At 53.0% G+C, this 18,804-nt stretch overlaps 2 protein-coding genes across 7 annotated transcripts; one reads left to right on the top strand and one right to left on the bottom strand.

Annotated features, from left to right (window-relative positions):
* Positions 1-189: 189 nt before the first annotated feature.
* CRB3 (crumbs cell polarity complex component 3) lies at positions 190-4,185 on the bottom strand. 5 transcript variants are annotated; one of them, XM_081136435.1, is made up of 8 exons: positions 4,020-4,120; positions 3,754-3,862; positions 3,480-3,625; positions 2,633-2,856; positions 2,229-2,404; positions 1,424-1,491; positions 825-968; positions 190-498 (listed from the first exon to the last, which is right to left on the bottom strand). In XM_081136435.1, exons 5-8 carry the CDS (start codon positions 2,308-2,310, stop codon positions 427-429), a joined length of 366 nt encoding a protein of 121 aa, XP_080992561.1. In that variant the 5' UTR covers positions 2,311-2,404; positions 2,633-2,856; positions 3,480-3,625; positions 3,754-3,862; positions 4,020-4,120; the 3' UTR covers positions 190-426. The 5 variants fall into 5 exon arrangements, with proteins under 5 accessions (XP_080992561.1, XP_080992562.1, XP_080992563.1 ...); XM_081136436.1 differs by having other exon boundaries at positions 2,633-2,801; XM_081136437.1 differs by lacking the exon at positions 3,480-3,625 and having other exon boundaries at positions 4,020-4,185.
* A 778-nt stretch (positions 4,186-4,963) lies between these two features.
* Positions 4,964-15,749, top strand: SLC25A23 (solute carrier family 25 member 23). Of its 2 annotated transcripts, XR_013998762.1 has the most exons (11): positions 4,964-5,281; positions 6,409-6,535; positions 7,072-7,159; positions 7,451-7,562; positions 8,582-8,740; positions 8,826-8,978; positions 9,176-9,283; positions 10,253-10,420; positions 12,659-12,809; positions 13,611-13,693; positions 13,821-15,749. XR_013998762.1 is itself a non-coding variant. In XM_081136480.1 (10 exons), exons 1-10 carry the CDS (start codon positions 5,126-5,128, stop codon positions 14,003-14,005), a joined length of 1,407 nt encoding a protein of 468 aa, XP_080992606.1. In that variant the 5' UTR covers positions 4,964-5,125; the 3' UTR covers positions 14,006-15,749. The 2 variants fall into 2 exon arrangements, 1 of the variants encoding a protein (XP_080992606.1); XM_081136480.1 differs by lacking the exon at positions 13,611-13,693.
* Positions 15,750-18,804: the final 3,055 nt, after the last annotated feature.

The following is an 18,804-nucleotide window of genomic DNA, read 5'->3' as shown; positions in this document are numbered from 1 at the left end:
GGCTCTCTTTTTGTTCAGAAACCCACCCCATCCACCACCTTCCCCACTGGGGCAGCCTCCAGCTGGCTCTTAGGGGTAGTGAAAAGCCCTCCCTTCCAGGAAACCCTCCCAGCCTCTAGGATCCTCACAACCTTACAATTCATCCCTCTACAACTTATGATCCCTGCATTTATCTCCTCCATCTAGGTTAATTTCTGCCTCCACCAGCTCAAAAAAAGGTTTTATTATATCTCACTACCAATTTTACACATATATATAAAAAGTGAGCAGCCCCACCCTCCCTTGCCCTCAGGGGCAGAGTCTTTGAAGCACCTTTTCCCCTTCTATTCTTAAACCCTGGGTTGTATGGGTTTGAAGACCCAGAGAGGGGTTAGCCTCCCCCCAAGGTCACACAGTAAGGGAGGGAGATGGATTGAGGAAGGGGACCTAGATGGGCAGGCAGCCCTGCACTGTCTCCTTGGAGTCCTGGGGAGCCTGGACCTCGGTTGCATGGGAGAACTGAAAGGAAAGGAGAGTGGGGTTGTCGGTCCTGTGGGGGGTTGATGCAGCAAGCAGGAAGGCGGGTCCCTAGCACCGGCACCCCCAATTGCAGGCAGAGTCATGCAGAGGCGACATGCTTCGCAGAGCCCGCCCGGCTGGTGCCCCATGGCCCCCAAGTCCAACTGAGCCATTAGAGGCTAGTGTCTCAGTGGTGGATGCTGTGTGGGAGCAGGTGCTAGGCAGTTCTGGGCAGTGATGGAGGCTGTAGCAGTCCCCAGCATTCAGATGAGCCGCTCCTCGGGAGGCAGCTTGAGGTTGGGGGGTGGTGGCGCACGGGCACCCACCTGCTCCTCACTGCTGGGCCGGTAGGTGCCTTCCGTCTGCCGCTTCTCCCGCAGTTTCCGTACCAACAGCACCAGCCCCACAGCCAGAAGCAGGGCGGCAAGGAGGGAGAAGACCACAATGATAGCAGTGGTGGCCTCTTTAGACTGCAAGACAGGACAGGTGTGACTTCCCTGAATCTGGGGATCGTGTCCAGCCCCACCTTAGAAGCATCCATGGTTCCTAATCCCCCCACCCACACCTGCCTCTACCTTGATCCCCATATATCACATTTGGGGCTCCCAGTCCCCCATACCTCCCATATCTGGAGTCCCCCTCCCAAGCACCTGCCACATCTGGGCTCCTAGCTATTTCCTTTCCTCCTTCTGGGGGGCCTATGGGGATCCTGACCCCCTACACTTGCCACCATCTACCCCTTTCCTGAGGTTCTGGGTCTCTCCAATTGTTCTGTTGGTATTCTGACCTCTCGCACTTAGGTTTCTCCAATGCCAACCTCCATCCTGACCTGCCACCTCTGGGGATCTGGGACCCTCCACCTGCTACATGTGGACTCCTAAATAACATCCCTGCTGCCCTCCTGCCGTATATACCCCCAACTCACCAGGGCCCCATTGGAGTCAGGGTGTGGGGTGGTAGTGGTGCTATTCCCATATTCAGTGGGGTCTGGTGCTGTGGAGAGGTGATAGAGAGGATACATGAAGTTCCATCTATCCCTCCCATCTTGGCACATCTGCACCTTCCTTGGGGATTCCCCCTGCCCCCACCCCATTAGAACTCTGCTCTTCTGACTGTGGGTGCTCTGCACATAGGAGCCAGCCCAGCTGTATTGCTCCTCTGGCCAGTGGAGCCCAGCAGTGAGTAATCAGCCCACAGTAGTCTGCAGTTTACACCGAGTTGGGGGCTATGATAATGGATGGTGTCTGGAAGCCCAGCTGTCTCCTCCCCTCCCCTCCCCCACCTACCTGGCCTTTCCTTGGCCCTTAAAGATCTGGACAGATCCTGCTTTTTCCTGGAGTATCTATTTCATTCCACCGCCACCCCCACCCCCACCCCCACCCCAGGCTCTTGAAACTGGAAGAACTGAATGGCTGGGTCCATCCATATGGCCATGCTGGTGGTCATCCTGGACTCAGAGCCCCAGGCATGCCTCCTCCAGGCTCCCAGACAGCCCAAAACACCTCAACCACAGAGACTCAGATATGCAGGCCTCCTCTCCCGCCAGCTTATAATTCCACCCCAATCAGGAACTCTGGAATTCTAGACCAACTCTGTCCAAGGAAGGACTTAGGAATTCAAAATCCCCAACCCTGACCTTGTAGACTGCTGCCCCCAAGGCAACCCATGCCTGCTCCCCAGTTCTTGACCTCTCCGTGTCCCAGGTCCCCAGCGCCCCTGCGGGTACCTACTTTGACCCCAGGCCCGGCCCCAGCGGGCCGGCAGGAGCGGCAGGCCGAGCGCCAGGAGCAGCCCCAGACCGGGGCTCGCCATGGGCCAGAGGACTGGCTGGTGGCACCAGGGACAGGGCTTCTTGCACGCGCTGCTCCTACCGCATCTCGGGCCCGAGGTACTTGCGACTTGGCACCTGCGGGTGGGAGACAGAGAAAGGCCGGGGCGTGGGGGAGGAGGCTGGACCCGGGCGAAGGCCTAGGGGAGGGGCGACCCGCGTCGGGGCACCCCGGAGTCCAGCCCCGCCCCGCCGCCAGAGGTCAGAGATTAAAAATTAACTCGGGGAGGTGCATTCCTGGGCTCTGGAAAGGAAAGGGATGTGGAAAGGGGGCGGCAGGCCAACCAGCGCGACCTGCCTCCCTACCTGGCCCGGGAGTCTTTGCTCTCGCTCAGGTTCCCGGTCTGGTTCCCTCGCTCGAACCCTCCGTCCGTCCCTCGGTCGCTCGGCCCGACTACACCAGCTCCTCCCGCTCACGTGACCCGGAAAGTTTAGTCACTCACCTGGGAGGGGAGCGCACTTCCGGCTTGTGCACCTGAACAGAGATGGGGCGGAGCCAGGCGGGAGGTGCGGCCGCGCCTGGAGCGCACCTGTAACGGGAACCCAATCCTATAATTGGGAGAAGTGAAAAGGCGCAGAAGCGCGCAGGTGCTAGAGGAAGCTCCCACACGCATTGCGGGCAGGTCCGTAGGACCGCACACACGGGGCATGGAGACGCCGAGGTACGAGGCACTCCTGTCTGGGGCAGACCCCGATGGGGAGTCCCTAATGAAAAAAGACCTGCGTGGAACACATCTGCATGGGGGCAAACCTATAGAGAAGACGTCTACAAGGACATGTAAGAAGCACGCCTGTGGGAGACATCTGCGTTGAATCACATCTGTTTGGAGTATAGCTGAATAGAAGTATACACGTGTGGAAAACAACTGTATAGAACAGCTGCGTGATAACAAACACCTGACAGGCACTCTGGTGTACGGTTTTGAAAACGCAGATGCATAGCTCACCTATGAAATGAACAACACTCGAATAAGGAATTTCGGTGTGGAAATGTATTGGCAATACCTGTATGAGAACACCTGCACCTAAGTACACCTGCATGGGGCTCAGTTATACGGAAACAGATCCATGTTGGTGTATGCTTAACTCGAAAACACCTGGGGGGGGGGGCTGTATAACGCATTCCTGGGTGGATTTCTGTTGAGAAGCATACCTGTAAGGTGAAGGAAATAGACTTGTATGAGGAACATCTGCACAGAATTGAGCTCAAATGAGAGAAAGACCTGAGAACATCTGTACGTGGCACATCTGGGGAGGCAGCAGGCCAGCGGCTCACCTGTCGAGTGTATTGAGGCCCACCTGTCAGGGATATATCTGAGAAAACGTCTGTCTGGGGTAAAACATCTGTAACCCCCATGATGAGGGGCACCTGCAAGAACCACCTGTAAATAAAAACATTATAATATACTTGTTTGTTTGGGACGCACCTGTTCAAGTACATCTGTTTGGGCAGAAGCTGAGTGAGAACCAAGTGTCCTCATGGCTGTATCTTCGGATAAAGAACGACGTTAATAAGACGACCTCCTCCTGGGGACTCTAGGGTGAAGAGGATGATGAAGGGTACATACAGAGTGACGGGTAAGGATCCCAGGTCCGGATACATTCCTACTTTACCCTCACTGGGCACGTGGACTGGGGAGAGCGCCCTAACCTGTCTCCTCATCCGGAAAGGAGGAAAGCCGGTCCCACCTACCTTATAGGGCTGGCGAGGACGAAACGAGAGGTGAGTAAAAGGCCTGGCATGTGCAACACACTGAGTCCGTGTTAGCTGTTATTATTACTATTCGCGGTCTCGTGATCGGGCGCCCCGCCCCCTAATGATGAATAGAGAAACTGCACCCGAAACTAGTGGGAGGGATGTTCCGCAGATGCCGCGAGCACTACAAGCTGGGGCCCCGCCTCCTGTGCTCGGCTACCGGGCGCTTGTCCTCGGCCGCGCTTGGGACACTGAGACCCCACAGGCTGGTCTGGAGCGAGCAGTCAGCCCCGCGTCTGGACGGGGCCGCAGCTCGGTTTAGGCTACCGGGCGAGCGCGGGGAGGCGGAGCCCGAGGCTGCCGGGGGTGGGAGCGCAAGGAGGGACCCGCGGGCGCCGCTCGGGCTCTGGCCAATAGGAAACAGACTTTGCAGCCGCGCCGAGCGTTGATCTTCCGTTTCCCGGTCTGAGTGGGGCAGAGAAAGAAGGCGAGCGGGCGGGATGTAGGGCCTGCGAAGGAGCGCGGGGTCTCGCCCTTCCGTTCCCGTGGCCTAGCGGGGAATGTGAAGCGCGCGGGCGGGCAGACGGAGGGCCAGATGGCGTTGGGTTGGTTCTTGAGTACGTCTGGGAAAAACGAGAACTTTTGTTCCTAAAGAGGATTATTAGGGGAGGGAGGTCAGTGGAAAGAGATTACGAAACGCAATCCCTGATTGGGCAGAGGGTAAACTGAGGCACGCAGAGGCGGAGCACTGAAAACAGAACTGAGACCATTGATCTATCTACTCCCTCTTCCCAGAATGAACCCCGATGTTCCCTAGGCTGTTCCATACCGGAGCATCCCTGACATCCCTCCCCACGCCCCCAGCTCCGCCCCCAGCACCCCCCACGCCCCCCCCAGGGTGGGGGGAGGCGACGCAAGTTCTGACGCGGGCGGCGACGGCTAGCAGTCACTGCCTCCAGCAAGTGCGGGAGCCAGGCCGGCAGCGCGGAGGCAGCGGTAGCGGTGGCCCCGGCGCAGGGCCCGGGGGGAGGGGGGGAGGGGGTGCCGCGAAGCCCTGGCTGAGGTCGCCGCCGCCGGGCCTCCCCTCCCCCCCGGAGCGCGCCATGCGTGGGGGTCCGGGCGACGCCGAGCGGCGGCAGCGCTGGGGTCGCCTCTTCGAGGAGCTGGACAGTAACAAGGACGGCCGCGTGGACGTGCAGGAGTTGCGCCAGGGATTGGCCCGGCTGGGCGGGGGCGACCCGGAGCGCGGCGCCCAACAGGTACTCCCGTAGGGCCCCCGCCTGGCGAGCTGCGCTCGCGCCGTGCGGGTGCCGGGTAACCCGAGACCCTGAATGGAGCGCCGGGAGGCGCCAAGCACTGCCTGTGCCCTGGACTCCTGCACCTGTGCCCAGCCTGGGCGTCCCACTTCCCTTCCCCGAGCCCACCTGTGTCTGGGCCTAACAAGTTCGCTCCAAACAGGGCCACGGCGGCCTCGAGCCTGCTGTTTGGCGGGGGTCCCCACCCTCGTCCCCTGGACGCATGGGATGTCTGCCTGAGAATAGAGCCTGGTCCACTTTCCTGCCCACTGCCCCGAACACACTCTCCTGTGAACTCTTTGCACAGCCCATGACATGCCCCGCTCCCACCCCCAGGAGACACATTCTGTCCCCCCCCCCCCCCCCCCCCCCCCCCCCCCCCCCCGGGCAACCACTGCCCTCCCCCCTTGCTGCCCTAGTCTCTTTGTTTACATTCCTGCCCTTTCCCAGACCTGGCTCAGTGCCCCAGGCTGCCCCAGCCAGGGACCCAATCCTGGCTGAGGCCACCTTCATCTGGGGATGCATCTATAAAAGCATGAACTTGCCCCTGGGCCCATGCAGGTGTCCCTCACACCTGTAGCCCCAGATGCTACTGGGGTGGCTCTACAGCATACTGGCACCTCCTGTCCAACCTCCCACTTTCCAGGTGGGAACACGAAGGCCCCACAGCTGCTCAGCGTGGATTTGTCTTTGCCCCACATTGCCCAGAGCTGTCTCTAAGGGAAACTACTGAAACTGCCATAGGGACGGGTTTTTTGTAAGAGACAACTGGGAGGACAGGCTTTCAGAGACAAGAGCCCAATGCTACCTCCCAGTTCCCAGCTCTGTAACCTTGAACGAGTTACTTGACCTTGGAGAGCCTCAGTTTGCTGTCCAGGAAAACTGGACAACCACTATCCACCTCACAGCCCTTCTGTACTCTTGGACATCTTGCTGAGAAGCAAGCTGATGGAGGGAGGGGGTGAATTCCCCTGTCCCTGTCCTCTAGGCACTGGTGGTAGCCCTGGATTCCTGGAATGTAAGCTTGTTATGCCTTTTCCAAATGGAGGAGCAGCCTCCTGGAGCTCCCTCTGTCCCTTCCCCCATGCCAGGGCCTCTCTCCAAAGGGTGGTGCTGACCCAAATGGCGGTCTGGACCTGGAAGAGTTTAGCCAATACCTGCAGGAGCGGGAACAGCGCCTGCTGCTGCTTTTCCACAGCCTGGACCGGAATCAGGATGGTAAGGCCCAGGGATGGGGCTGTGGGGGCCCCAGAGATGCCAATGGGGATAGAACTGGTGATGCCAGGAGGAGGGGTAAGGCCAATTCTCCCTGATGACTCATAGGCTATTTTGGGAACCCTCCTCACCCCCAGATAGGTGGTTTGGGGCCTAGACAACCATCCTACCTCCTTTCCTTCCTGGAGTGGGACCCCTATAATTTACCCTTAGATTTTTCAAAGTGACAAAGATCCCCCCTGTTGCTCCTGGATTCCCTATGGGACTGAGACCCTCCTCCCCAAAGCATCTTCTAGGTCTCCAATATCACCTCTTAATACTCCATGGTGTAGGGAGCCCCATATTTACCCCTATATTCACACTTTCATTTATTCATGGAACAGAGGACCCCCCAACATTTCCCAACCCTGCCACAAACTTCACTCTGGGTTTCTGGATCCCCTGGTCTTGCTAAACCACTCCCATTTCAAGCTGTCCTACTCCTCAGTCTCAGCCCCCCCCCCCCAGACACACATATCTGTCCCCGTCTTGGTTCCCAGGTCACATTGATGTCTCTGAAATCCAGCAGAGTTTCCAAGCTCTGGGCATTTCTATCTCTCTGGAGCAGGCAGAGAAAATTCTACATAGGTGAGTAGCTGCAATCCAAAATCTCAGGTAACTCTGCTCCCTGGTACCCCTTGGCCACCTCAAGCCTCTGGGCCCCAGACCAAGTACCAGGGTGGGTGGATCTGAGAAGTTGAGCTTTGGAGTCAGGTCCATCTTGGCCCAGTCGCTTTACCTCTCTGAGCCTCAGTTTCCCCACTGTAAAATGGTCAGCTCTCAGTGCAGACGAGCTTGATCTACCCCAAATCCAACCAGAACCTCACTCCAACCCACCCCCAGCCTCAGGCACTGATTCTGTCCCACCCCCATCCCCAGCATGGACCGTGATGGCACTATGACTATCGACTGGCAGGAATGGCGTGACCACTTCCTATTGCACTCACTGGAGAATATGGAAGATGTGCTCTATTTCTGGAAGCATTCCACGGTGAGGTGGGGTGGCTTTCCCAGCCTAGTGGCAGGGTCCTCTTCCTCCTCCCCTGGGGGCCTAGCTCTAGTCTCCCCAGGACATGGAGAGGCTGGGTCAGAATGCTGTAGAAGGAGGAGCCACTGGAAGTAGCTAAGGAATGAGACTCTGCTCCTCTTTTCCTCCATTCAGAACTCGAGGGACTGAGGACCCATTTTAGGAGGTCTCTGCAATCTGATTGGAGCCCTTGAGACTTTCTGAAGGGCCTCTGGGAGCAGTCTGTGGGGGTTGGGAGTGCAGGGAAGAAAGGGCTCACCAGATGGGGCACCTCGCCTCCCACCCTCAACCCATGCAGCTCCCCTTCTAGTTTTTCACTGCCTCAATTAAGGATTCTGCTGCTGAAAAGACAAGTTAAGAAGCCACTATTTTCAGAGGGTCCAGTGGGATCCACTGGAATTTGAGAGGGGTGCTCTAGATTGCCATTTCCTGGGGGAGAATTCTTGAACAATGTTTCTGGTAGGAACTGATGGCTTTTGGAGGGGATCCATTTGTGGGATATGGTGAGATGTTCTTGAGAGGTCCAGAGATTCATGGAGGGGCTTAATTGGGAAGTCTATAAGAGGACTCTAGAGAAGGGATGATCCCTGTGGAGGAAATCCCTGTGGGGTTTGGTGAGGCCATGGCAGGGATCTGGGTACCTTATATGGGAGGGCCCCCATAGGATCATGTATGGCCCTAGAAGGATCTTCTGGAATCCTTATGTGGGAGACCCTTGAGTGGGATCCTTTAGAGGGATCCTATTGGCTCTGGAGGGGTCTTTATGTGGTAAATCCTTCAATGGGATTTTTTTCAAGGTCCCCAAGGAAGGACATTAGTATCTTACATGGGCGACGACTGACTTGGATGTTTTGGTGGGATCTGGCAGGGATCACCTGGGCAGTCAAAGTAAGATTCATTGATGGACTGTCTGGGTGTCCGGGGATTCTTGGAGACATCCCCATTTAGAGCTGTGATACGTCTCTTCACCCCTGCATCCTCAGGTCCTGGACATTGGTGAGTGCCTGACTGTCCCTGATGAGTTTTCAGAGCAGGAGAAGCTGACCGGCATGTGGTGGAAGCAGCTGGTATCTGGTGCAGTGGCAGGTGCTGTGTCAAGGACAGGCACAGCCCCTCTGGACCGCCTCAAGGTCTTCATGCAGGTGAGGGGCCCTGGAGTGACTCACCCTCTCCCCCAGGCCTGAGCCCCTGGAGGAGACTCCAGAGTTACCTTTTCTCCCTGCCCAGGTCCATGCCTCCAAGACCAACCAGCTGAACATCCTTGGAGGCCTACGGAACATGATCCAAGAGGGGGGAGTGCGCTCTCTGTGGCGTGGCAATGGGATCAACGTGCTCAAGATTGCACCTGAGTCAGCTATCAAATTCATGGCCTATGAGCAGGTGGGGGCAGGTGTGCGGAGGCATGAGCTAGGATTTGCAGGATTGGCTTGGGGGAGGGAGATATCTGCAGGTCCCTAAGAGTGGGCATCTGTTCCCCTACATGATGCCCACAGTAGGAGGACAGTAGAGGGGAGGTCCAAGTGCACAGAAAGCTCAACCCCTGAGGTTCTGCCCACCGGTCTGTCTCCCACCCTCAGATCAAGCGGGCCATTCGGGGACAGCAGGAGACACTGCGTGTGCAGGAGCGCTTTGTGGCTGGATCCTTGGCTGGTGCCACAGCCCAAACCATCATTTACCCCATGGAGGTAAGAAGGGGGGAACCCAGCGCAGGGTAGGGGGCCTCCAATAATCATTTCCCTTCGTGGTGTGATTATAACTTTGGCTCTCCCTGATTCAGACTGTAGCTCATTACAGCAGTGCTGTTTCAAGTGTAACCTCTCTGGGAACTACAATTTGAGATGTGACTTCTGGGAATGGTGGTGTTGTTATAACTGTTTAGACAGCCATTGCAGGGGCAGCCACTTATGGATATACCTCTTTCAAGGACATTGATTTCCACAGTGCTTGTTCCCAAGGGAATCATTTCTAGATAAAACTGTTTTCAGAGAAATCATTTCAGGTTTCATGTTGTGTAGTGCGTCAGTTAGGATTCTGAGTGATGGAAAAGTCAAATCACATAAGTGAAGTCTAGAGGCGAGCAGTTCAGTGCTGGTATGTGGCTTCAAGTGTTAGAGACGCAGGTTCCTTCCCACTGTCTTGTTCCACCACCTCAGCATGTAGCATCCACCTCGTGGACAAAAATGACTTCTTGTGCTCCGGTCATCCCATCCACATTCCAGCTGAGAAGGAAGAATAGACAAAGAAAAGAACCTCTCCCTGCCTTTAAGGATGCTTTTTGAAAGTCATGCATACCTCTTCTCCTTCTGCTTCTGTTTCATTGGCTAGGACTTAATCACATGGCCCCACGCCTAGGGAAGCTGAGAAAGGTAATCTTTATTTCTAAAGGCTATGGGCCATAATATCCTGAAAAGTATGGTTTCTATTATTAAGGGAGAAAGGACCAAGATATTGGAAAACTGTTAGCAGTGGCTGCCACATGCAGCCATTTTTAAGTATAGAGATTAGAGGTAGCAGAAGATTCTAGAGAAAGTGGTTTTTTAAATTCACTTATTCTCAGGGTATCTCCTTCCAGGAGTAGCTATTTCTAGGTATTTTCATTCCTGGATGTAGTGATTCCAGAGGCAGCTTTCCAGGGATAACCGGGTTCTCCCCAGGTACTAAAGACACGGTTGACCCTTCGCCGGACGGGCCAGTACAAGGGGCTGTTGGACTGCGCGTGGCGGATCATGGAGCGAGAAGGGCCCCGCGCCTTCTACCATGGCTACCTGCCCAACGTGCTGGGCATCATTCCCTACGCGGGCATCGACCTGGCCGTCTACGAGGTCTGTGGGCAGCCCGCCCCCTCTCCTTTCTTCTTCCCTCTGGGATCTGCCCATGGGCCACCCCCTTCCTGTAGGGCTGACTCAGTTGACCTCCAGAACTAGGGGAGACAATCCGGGGGTAGAGAAGCACCATGAACCTGGGGATCCTGGGGAACCCTTTCAGGCATTAGATATCCTTACTCTTTCACTTACCACTGCAGTTCAGCCCTCCGGGGTCTCAGGACGCATGATATTCGGGACCCATTTCAGCTCACAGAATCATGAGAACAGGTGAAGATGAGCTTCAAAGGTGCTCGTTTTACCCCAAAGCTTGTATTGGACCCAGCCTATATCTCTAGGCCAATGTCTTCTTCAGGGCCTGCCCATTTCAGCATCTGTGTCACCATAAAATCCATACCCTGTGACCAGCATCTTGGTACCTTTATCAGGAAAGGCAAGAACAGGGAGTTTTGCTGTTTCTTTTCCAGGGGCTGCGTCCATTGCTTTTACCTTCTCCTGGTGGAATCACCAGGTTCTCCCCAATTAGCACAGCCTCAGATGTTCCCAGGCATCCCCCAAAATCTTTGTATCTAGGGTAGAGTCAGCTTCACAGGCGGACAACCATGGGCCTCAACTCAGAAGGGCTCCTCATTTGGTTCAAAGCTCTGCTGTTGCCATCTTGAAATTCCTAATAATTATTTGAACAAGGAACCTCGCATATTTTTATTTTACACTGGGCTGCTCAAATTACATAGCTGGTCCTGATCTAAAATCTTCCATACCTGCCATCCATACCTGCCCTCCCAGCACCCAGCATCTATGCAGCCAAATAGGACATGGCCATTACTCATTCATTCATTCATTCACTTAAGCACACATATTTGCTGGGCACTGGGCTGGCTGCCTTATCAAATGAGAACAGCACAGCCCTTTCCCTCCTGAACACCACTTCAACAAACTAGGAAGCCAGTCAACCAGCAAATAAGTACTTTTAGATCCTGATGCACTCTCAGAAGATAATAAAACAGGATATGTAATCAAAAGTACAGTGGACTGGAGGGCAGGTCTAGGAATGTCTCTGAGAAGTGATCTTGGAGTAGCAATGAGTTGAACATATATTGGGAGGGATATATGTGTGAACAAGGCAGAAGGCACAGTGAATGCCAAGGTCCGGAAGCAGGAAATGAACTGGACCTGTTGGCAGAGTGCAAGTCTTGAATGGCTGGAGGGAACTGAAGAGTCAGCAAGGACTCAATTAGAAAGAGTTTGGGTTTATCCCTAGTGCAACTAGAAGCCTTTGAGAGTCGTAAGCAGAAGTAAGACTCAAACTTGTTTCATCCATTCTTCACCAAAAAAGGGACTTTGGAGATCTAAGTAATTTGAGAAACTCTATGTCCTCTTGAAGTTTCAAAATCTGTTAGTCCTTTAAAGGCTCTGAGAAGTCCTGCAGAAAAGTAAAAATTTTTTTTTAGCCCAGTGTTGGCCACACTTATCTAGTCATCAGAACCTCTTTTTAATAGAACATCTCTTACAAACTCGTTAAACACCTATTTGGCAAATACTGCTCCAGACCCAAGAGAAGGCTATCTATACTTGTGAAGGCGATAATGGTAAAACACTTGCTTCTCACTTGCCCATTCCATACCAGGCCAGACATCACTAATCCATCACAGCGCTGAAGTCTGAAATGGGTCTTACTGGGCTAAAATCAAGGTGTGGGCAGGGCTATGGTCCTTCTGAGGCATCCAGGGGAGAATCTGTTTCCTTACCTTGCCCAGTATCTAGTGACCGCCTGCATTCCCTAGCCTGTAGGCCCTTCCTCCCTCTTCAAAGTCAGCAGCATAGCATCTTCCAACCTCTCTCTCTATCTCTCTGGCCTCTGCTTCTGTCATAACATCTCCTCTGACTTTCATAAGGACTCTTGTGATTACATTGAACCAACCTGGATACTCTAGGATCATCTCCCATCTCGAGGTCCTTAACTTAATCCCATCTGCCACATAAGGCTCTATATTCATATGTTCCAGGGACTAGGGCATGGACAGTAGGGGGGCCATCATTCCATATTCCATAAAGGGTAGAGGTGAGGACTGAATGTGAGGGTGCAGGTAAAATGCTTGTGCTGCACCTAAGGGTACAAAGTGCTGAGCTAGTACCAGCTGTCATAGGATACAGAAGCTAGCCAGCGAGGTCTGTGAAGCAAGGGTCCTGGTGTCACCCACCTCCAACCCACCCTATTCCCCTCTTTACTTCTGCCAGACCCTGAAGAACCGGTGGCTCCAGCAGTATAGCCACGACTCGGCTGACCCAGGCATCCTCGTGCTCCTGGCCTGTGGCACCATCTCCAGCACCTGTGGCCAGATAGCCAGTTATCCCCTGGCCCTGGTCCGGACCCGTATGCAGGCCCAAGGTGAGGCCTGGGTGGGAGGATGGGGCAGAGAAGGTCTCACAATTTGGGTCTCACCTCCCCTCCCCTAGCTCCTCCTCCTGGGTAGGTAGAATCCCAGGTTGGAGTCCTCCTGGATTTGGATGGCTTTGACCAATTCCCAACCTTTCTCGGGCCTCAGTGTACCCATTTGTAACATTGGAATGGGAGCCCTTTGCCCTAACTAGGAGAACAGATGAAACGAGTGCAAGAAGGGCCCAAGCAATCTTAGCTGGAAGGCCGCTTAATAGACTTCAGCATATTTGGGCTGGTAACTTGAGATCTAATTTGCAAGGCTGGGTTAGTGAGGGGAAGGTAAGGAACCAGGTTAAGGAGAGGCAGGGCCAGGCTGGTTATCGTTTTGTGTTTCTCTGTCTTTTTCTTTCATGGATTCTTTCCTTGATTCTCCCCTACTATCCCTGAATCTATTTTGAGAATTTCCTAGGGAATTTTAGCGTTTGTGTTCCATGGTTTTCACTGGGGGATTGTTGGTGCATAAGACAGATATAGACCCCCACCCTCAAAGAGCTCACAGGCAGGAGAGGAAGAAAGATGCCGAGTAAGTCATTCCATTATTGAGTATGGATTTAGAGTTGAATAAAGGGGAAAGGAGCCTGACTTAGACTGGGGTGCCCAGGAGGGCCCCCTGAAGAGCTGACTTTAGAATAGAGTTTGCAAGGATGAGTAAGAGTTAGCTGGGAGAAGAGGATGGGAATTGAGTTCTAGGAAGAGGACACTTCTATGCCCTCTCCCATTACACACACTCATACCTGCTCTGTTTTGAAGAGTCCCCAAACTTGGGCCCTCCAGATTGAAGTGAAAAGGTGAACAGTCCATTCCAAGGCCAGTAGAAGTCCTGACTCTGAGTGGTAGGTCCTGCTGTTAGTCTAACCTTCCTTTTTCCTGCTGCAACTGCCTCCTGGCCCAGCCCTGAGGGGTGGGAAGGGGAAGGCAGAAGGGGACCTTTGGCCTGACCTTGCCCTCTACCCCTCCCAGCCTCCATCGAGGGCGCCCCCCAGCTCTCCATGCTGGGTCTGCTCCGTCACATCCTGTCCCAGGAGGGCATACCGGGCCTCTACCGGGGCATTGCCCCCAACTTCATGAAGGTTATCCCAGCTGTGAGCATCTCCTATGTGGTCTACGAGAACATGAAGCAGGCCCTCGGGGTTACGTCAAGGTGAGGGACCCAGAGCCACCCTCACTGAGATCTCTCACCTCAATCATAACGTCCCCTACACCTCAGCCACTGGAGACCGATGGCCCAGCCAATGGATCCCAGGTGCCCCCCACTCAAACCACAGAATCCCCATACTTCATCTACTGGGTCCTGCATCCCACATCCCAGGCACTGGGTCCCATGTTTCCCTGTCTCCCCACTCCCCTACACACACACACACACTGGGTCCTAGATCTCCATGTCTTAACCACTGGATCCCCCACAACTCAGCTAATGAATCCGGAAACCCCAACCATAGGAGCACATATCCCCAGCTCACTCAGGCACCAGATCCAATGTCTTCATACAGCACTAGATCCCAGATCCCCAACCCCACCTGCAGATCCCAGACCTCCATGCTTCAATCCTTGGATTTCCAAGCTTGGACACTGGATCCTGGATATCAAGAAACCTCAGCCACCGGCTCCTGACAGTGCAATGCCCAGACCCTGGGGCCCCCACTACTGGATCCCAGATCCCCTCATCCCAGCCACTGGATTCCTGAATTCCTTTACCTCAACCCTGGGTCCCAGATCCCTCTTCTTCATCTGCCAGATCCCTACATTTCAACCACTACACCTTCAACCCCCAACTCACCAGATTCCAGATCCACAAGCCCTGACACATTGGATCCTAGCTCCTAAAGCCACAATCATGAAAGCCCAATGGTAGAGTGAGTGAGTCTGGCAACAGCAGCTGTTGGCTCCCCAATCCCCTCACTGCAGGCCCTGGATACTAAAACCACCCACAGGAAACAGACCCTGACATGTCCAAGCCCTGGATCCCAACCCCTTAGCCCCTGGATTCTGACCTGAATCCTCCCAGACACTGACTCCCAAATGCTTACATCTCATGTCTAGATCCCAGTAGGCAGATCACAGCAACTTGACCCCACATGTCCCCTGACCCAGACACACAAGACCCCAAAGACCTCCCCCACCACAACACAAACCTGGGAGCCTGTGGGAACCCCACATCCTGGCTCCAGAAAACTGGTGGGACTTGTTCAATGTCCTGATATGGCTAGATGCCCCTCATGCATTGCACAGGCACTGGATCCCCCCACTTCCCCAGCATGACCATACTTCTGGGCCCTGTGGGAACATGGCTCCCTCCAACTCTCCCCCCAACTTTCTGCAGTGTCTTCCACTCCCCACCTTATGAGCTGAAAACTCCCAGAGCCTGGGTCCCCTGGAGGATCCAGCTGCTCTTTCTTGGGGGCTGACAATGAGACAATCTGAGGTGGGGGACACATTAGGGGTACCTCCCCCTGCCCTAGCACTACCAGCCTCTCAGACTTCAGAGGTGGAAGCCAGGAGCAAGTCTACACAGATCATCCTTCCCTAAACCCAAGCATCCAATTATGCAAAACAAACCCAATCCCCAGGACTCACTCCAGGTCTATTTTTCTATGGAGAGGAGCAGACATTCCCTCACCACCCCCATCTTTGTGAAGAAACCAAGCCCCAACACCCCCATATAACATTCTGCACTTTATAGTTGGATTCTGAACTTAGGATAACTAGGGGACCCCTTCTTCTACTCTTCCCAAGTCCTTGAAGAACCCCATTAAGATTACAGAAGAACTAGGATGTTTGTGGGAAGTAGAGGACCTCCCCAAGGCTTCCACCTCTCCCCACCTGTACCATGCCCCGCTTCCCTGCCTGTATGTGTTATTTCAAAGAAAAAAAAAGGAATACATTTTCTAAGCTCTTTTCATTGTGGTTTTTACTGAAAGGGGTGGGTGGATGTGGGACACCCTCAAACCACCCACAGGGAAGGGACATGGACCATCTTCCATCACTCACCAAGAAATGACTCCTTTGAGCCTCAGCTTCCACATCGGTAAAGTGGGGCAAGGAGAAGTCCACGTGCAGGAGCCCTTCTAATTTTTTTGATATTGTTTCTAATTACACAAATGTACTCGTTTCCTGGGGCCGTTGTAACAAGTTACCACAAATGGGGCTTAAATCAACAAATTTTAGATTGATGTATTTTCATTGTGGTAAAATACAGATAGCAAAATTTCCCATTTTAATCATTTTTTTAAAAAATACAGAATGCTTCATGAATCTGTGTGTCATCCTTATACAGGGGTCATGGTAATCTCTATCAGTCACCCAATTTTAGTATATGTCCTGCCTAACCAAGCACACTGTTTCAATCGTTTTTAAGTGTACAGTTCAGAGGTATTAAATACATTCACATTATTGTGTGGCCATCCCCACCACCCGTCTCTAGAACTTTCTTATCTTCCCAAACTGAAACTCTGGCCCCATTAAATACTAACTCCCCCTCCCCCAGCGCTTGGCTCCCACCATCTACTTTCTGCCTCTGGATTTGACTCCTCTAGGGACCGCCTCTGAGTGAAATCACACAGTATTTGTCCTTGCTGGGTTATCTGTTTAACTGTCAATCCTCAACTGAGGATATTTTTTCCCACTGATTTTCAGAGAGAGTGGAAGGGAGGGAGGGGAAGAGAAAGAAACATGGATGTAAGAGAGACACATCCATTGGTTGCCTCCCTGGGATGGAACCTGCAACCCAGATACTTGCCCCGACTAGGAATCGAACCGGTGACCCTCCGGTCCATAGGCAGATGCTCTAACCCCTGAGCAACACTGGCCAGGTCTGTCTGGGTTATTTCGCTGAGCATAATATCCTTGGGATTTATCTACATTGTAGCATGTGTCAGAATTTACTTCCTTTTGAAGGCTGAGTAATATTCCACTGTCTGGATGGTCCACATTGTGTTTATCCATTCATCTATCAGTGGACACTTGGATTGTTCCCACCTTTTGATTTTCATGAATAAAAACAACAGAAATTTATGGAGGGGGTCAATGGTGGTGGGGGGGAGACATCTGTAATACTTCCAACAATAAAGAAATTTTTAAAAAATCAACAACCCAGAAATTTATTCCCTCACAGTTGTAGAGGGCAGAAGTCCGAAATTAAGGCGTTGGCATGCTCATGCTCCCCCTGAAGGCTCCAGAGAGGATCCTGCTTTGCCTCTTCCAGCTTCTGGTGGTTGCCAGCAATCCTTGGCGTTCCTTGGCTTGTAGATCCATCATGCCATTTTCTGCCTGTCTTTACATGTCCAAACTCTTTGCTGTGTGGACGGTGACAGTCACCCTCCAAGGCGTCCCCCAAAGCTTTCTGCCTCAAGTATTCGCATTCTTGTATAATCCCCTCCCTCGTTGTACAAGGTGAGTTTGTTCAGCCCTGAGGATACAGCGGAAGTGATGGTATGTTACTTCCAAGATCAGATTATAGGAGACACCGCAGCTACCCTCTAGTTTGCATTTCAAGCTGCTGTGGGGGGGGAGCGGATAATTCATTATGTAGCAGTAGCTTCCTGATACATATGGACACCTACAGATACGATTTTTCACGCACTCAAATAAGGGAGCAAGCCTTGCTAGCTATTTTGTTTTTTACTTCCTTTGAACTATGTCCTTAGCATCAATTCCCAGGAGTGGGTCAAAGGATATTGCTATCTCAGGGTCATGCCGCCAGAAAAATTGTTATGTAATATACACAGCCGCCAACAAGGAGTTGGCATTACCAATTTTACTACCATCATGCTCGCATCAAGTGCTAGCATTTTGAATTTATTTAATTGGGCCAGTTAACATCCATTTTCTTGTCTGCACTCTTATACCCCATGACACTATGGCTGGGATTTGGTTGCATATCAGGCTCTGCAACTGACATGCAGTGTGACACCAGACAGGCTTCTTTTCTCTTTCTAAGCCTCAGTTTCCCCACCCACAAAATAAAGGGGGTTTCCACTGAGATCTCTCAAAGGAAAACAGCTTACATTTATTGAGCAAGCACTATGTACCCTAGCTTTGTGCTAAGCCCCGTTCTAAAAAAAATGTTTTTATTGATTTTAGAGAGGAAGGGAGAGGAGAGAGAAACATCATTCGGCTGCCCCCTACTGGGGATCGAGCCCACTACCCGGATGTGCCCTGGCTGGGAATTGAACCAGCAACCTCTCGGTGCATGGGACGACACTTAACCAACTGAGCCACACTGGCCAGGGCTCTGTGCTAAGCCCTTTAATGTGTTACTAGTATACTCCGGGCCAGATTGAGTTCTGGACATGGGATACATAAGTGAAAGAAAGAAAAAAATGTCTGTTCTCATTGACCCTACATTCCAGCGGGGAGAAAAGAACAATGAATAGCATAAGTGAGTGAATGGATACGTAGCAGCGTGGAAAGCAAGGGTGTTATGGAGAAAAATGAAGGTGGGAAGGAGGATAAGAAATGCTAAAGGGAAAAAAATAAAAAAATTAAAAGATACTAAAGGGTAGAATTTAAATGTTAAATAGGGCAGTCAGAGAAGACCTCAAGGAGGTTACATTTGAATACAGATATAAGAGTGGTGAGGAAAAGAGCCTTGAAGCTGTCTAGGGAAACCGCATCCCGGGCAGAAGAAACAGCCAGTGCAAAGGTCCTGGGGCAGGACTGCCTGGTGTATTGGAGGGACAGGGAGGAGGCCCATGTGGCTGGAGCGGAGTGAGTGAGGGGGAGAGAGGGAGGAGGTGAGCAGAGGGAGGGGAGAGGGGCAGGTTGTGCTGGGCTCTGTGGGCAGGGCTTGGGCTTTTACCCTGAGGGAGGGCCGTGGGCAGAGCAGGGACAGGACCTGACTCAGGTGCTCTGATGGCTGGTCTGGGAAGGGGGTGGGGGAGCGGTGACTAGGATGGTGGTGACTTCGAGAGTCCATGAAGACTCTTGTTGGATCCTACTGACAACA

Source organism: Miniopterus schreibersii (assembly GCF_964146895.1).
Source record: "Miniopterus schreibersii genome assembly, chromosome: 4".
Lineage (NCBI taxonomy): Eukaryota > Metazoa > Chordata > Mammalia > Chiroptera > Miniopteridae > Miniopterus > Miniopterus schreibersii.
Note: the sequence above shows the minus strand (reverse complement) of the source record. Positions and strands in the feature narration are given on the sequence as shown.

Bases quoted from the DNA above. Each gene is read 5' to 3' on its own strand.
- SLC25A23 (XM_081136480.1), top strand. From the start codon at position 5,126: ATGCGTGGGGGTCCGGGCGACGCCGAGCGGCGGCAGCGCTGGGGTCGC. The intron at 7,563-8,581 runs GTGAGGTGGGGT...CTGCATCCTCAG, and splicing joins ATTTCTGGAAGCATTCCACG to GTCCTGGACATTGGTGAGTG. The intron at 8,741-8,825 runs GTGAGGGGCCCT...CTCCCTGCCCAG, and splicing joins GCCTCAAGGTCTTCATGCAG to GTCCATGCCTCCAAGACCAA.
- CRB3 (XM_081136437.1), bottom strand. From the start codon at position 2,310: ATGGCGAGCCCCGGTCTGGGGCTGCTCCTGGCGCTCGGCCTGCCGCTC. The intron at 969-1,423 runs GTGAGTTGGGGG...CCTGTCTTGCAG, and splicing joins CTGACTCCAATGGGGCCCTG to TCTAAAGAGGCCACCACTGC. The intron at 499-824 runs GTGGGTGCCCGT...CTTTCCTTTCAG, and splicing joins GGCCCAGCAGTGAGGAGCAG to TTCTCCCATGCAACCGAGGT.